The sequence below is a fragment of the Sapajus apella genome, unplaced genomic scaffold (assembly GCF_009761245.1).
Source record: "Sapajus apella isolate SASKATOON/1434 unplaced genomic scaffold, GSC_monkey_1.0 scaffold185, whole genome shotgun sequence".
NCBI classification, from domain to species: domain Eukaryota; kingdom Metazoa; phylum Chordata; class Mammalia; order Primates; family Cebidae; genus Sapajus; species Sapajus apella.
Window position 1 is genome coordinate 678,203 of NW_022437125.1, and position 2,675 is coordinate 680,877.

A 2,675-nucleotide genomic window follows, 5' to 3' on the forward strand; every position below is an offset into this window, starting at 1 on the left:
CAGTGGTTAATGCCTATAATCCCAGCACTTTGGGAGGCCAAGGCAAATGGATCATCTGAGGTCAGGATTTCAAGACCAGCCTGGTCAACATGGCAAAACCCCATGTCTACTAAAAATACAAAACTTAGCCAGGCATGGTGACAAATGCCTGTAATGCCAGCTACTCAGAGGCTGAGGCAGGAGAATCGCTTAAACCCAGGAGATGGAAGTTGCAATGAGCCGAGATCGTGCCATTGCACTCCAGCCTAGGTGACAGAGATAGACTCCATCTCAAAAAAATGAAAGTCCAGGCACAGTGACTTATGCCTGTAATTCCAGCATTTTGGGAGGCCGAGACGGGCAGATCATGAGGTCAGGAGTTCAATACCAGCCTGGCCAACATAGTGAAACACCATCTCTACTAAAAATACAAAAAGAAAATCAGCTGGGCGTGTTGGCGGATCCCTGTGGCCCAGCTACTTGGGAGGCTGAGGCAGGAGAATTGCTTGAACTCAGGAGGCGGAGGGCGCAGTGGGCCGAGATCATGCCACTGCACTCCAGCCTGGATGACACAGACCGTCTCAAAAAAAAATTAATTAATTAAAAAATTGGCTGGGACCAGGTGCAGTGGCTCACGCCTATAATCCCAGCACTTTTGGAAGCCGAGGCAGGCAGATCACCTGAGGTTGGGAGTTCGAAACCAGCCTGACCAACATGGTGAAACCCCGTCTCTACTAAAAATATAAAATTAGCCAGCCGTGGTGGTGCACACCTATAATCCCAGATACTCAGGAGGCTGAGGCATGAGAATCACTTGAACCCTGGGAGGCGGAGGTTGAAGTGAGCCAATATCGAGCCATTGCACTCCAGCCTGGGCAACAAGAGTGAAACTCCAACTCAAAAAAAAAATGGCCGGGCGCAGTGGCTCATGCCTATAATCCTAGCACTTCTGGGAGGCTGAGGTAGGCAGATCACCTGAGGTCAGGAGTTTGAGACCAGCCTGGCCAACATGGTGAAACCCCATCCCTACTAAACATACAAAAATTAGCTGGGTGTGGTGGCGGGCGCCTGTAATCCCAGCTACTCGGGAGGCTGAGGCAGGAGAATCACTTGAACTCTGAAGGTAGAGGTCCCAGTGAGTGAAGATCACACCACTGCACTCCAGCCTGGGCCACAGAGCAAGACTCCCATCTCAAAACAAACAAAAAAAGTGGTCTTGTTGGAATGCAGGGCACATAGGCATCACTTCACCCTCGTTTTGTGTGACATTGGTGTCCCTTTGCAAGAGACAGAAGGTTCTAGGGCATCCACACCTTATCTCTCTGTGGCAGGTACCCATGGCTACAATAATCCCCACACAGTGGACCCTTTGCAGCCAGCAATCAAGGGGGCACCCACCTCCAGAGTGGTTGTGAATTTGCAGGTGAAATGAACCCTGTAAAATGTAACAGGAGGAATCTCCCAAGCCAGGCTGTTACCTTCTACTGCGTCCGCGCTGATAACATGACTGGCGATGGGCGTCGGGTCCACGTAGGCGCCTCCCAGGGCAGGCCCCATAGCTGCCATGCCGGCCACTGTCTCAGGGATGAAGGGAGGAGTGAGCAGGCAGGACACGGAGTAATGGCTTTCAGGTCCGCAGATACGACCCTGGAATAAACTACGTGACCTTGCTCTTTCCTCTTTCTGAAGGTGATCGCCACTCTTGCATTTCTTTTTTGAGACAGGGTCTTGCTTTATTGCCCAGTCTGGAGTGCAGCAGCATGATCACCGCTCACTGCAGCCTCCTGGGCTCATACAAGTTGTCCCCCACGTAGCTGGGACTACAGGTACGTCACCAGACCTGGGTCATTTTTAAAGGTTTTTTTGTAGAGATATGGTCTCCCTATGTTGCCCAGGGTGGTCTTGAACTCCTGGGCTCAAGTGATCCTCCTGCCTCAGCCTCCGAAAGTGCTGGGAATCACAAGCATGGGCCACTGTGCCTGGCCTCTCTTTGCTTTTTTTAACCTCTTCCCCTTTCACATATTTCCCAAAGCTGCCTCCATTTTCCTGCTAGGTTTTCTTGGCTCAAGGCACAGGCATCCTAGCTGGGTGCAGCGGGGGCTCCAGCCATGGTGGCTGCAGCCGAAAGCCGTGGAGAATGTGATCTCCCACCCTTTCTTCTTTTTTTTTTTTTTTTTTTTTAGTTGCTCTTATACTGCATACCTGTGTCTCCCAACCTTTCTTCGAAGGGTCACTGTTGACCTCGGGTGTTGTGTATTCCCTGGGCTCTGAAGCCAGCGTGTTTATGACTGCTATTTTTTCTCGCCCCTTTCCCTGTCAGGCCTGGTCTAGGAAGAGAGCCTCACCAGTGTTTCACAAAGCATTTCTAAATTGGCGAAACTATGGACAGAAGTGCAGATAGACACAAACGATTCTGAGCCTGGACCCCAGGTTGAAAATACCATTTAGCTGGGCGTGGTGGCTCACGCCTGTAATCCCAGCACTTTGGGAGGCAGAGGCGGGTAGATCACAAGGTCAGGAGTTCAAGACCAACATGACCAACATGGTGAAACCCCATCTCTACTAAAAATACAAAAATTAGCCAGGTGTGGTGGTGAGCATCTGTAATCCCAGCTACTCAGGAGGCTGAGGCAAGAGAATCACTTGAACCCGGGAGGTGGAGGCTGCAGTGAGCCAAGATTATACCACTGCACTCC

At 51.0% G+C, this 2,675-nt stretch overlaps 1 protein-coding gene across 1 annotated transcript in view; it reads right to left on the reverse strand.

Moving 5' to 3' along the window:
* Positions 1-2,675, reverse strand: part of CUNH19orf44 (chromosome unknown C19orf44 homolog) — a 25,121-nt gene that overhangs the window by 6,561 nt on the left and 15,885 nt on the right. Inside the window, exon 6 of the mRNA XM_032268705.1 lies at positions 1,458-1,553. Coding sequence (XP_032124596.1) covers positions 1,458-1,553 — 96 coding nt within the window. The remainder of the gene's footprint in view (positions 1-1,457; positions 1,554-2,675) is intronic.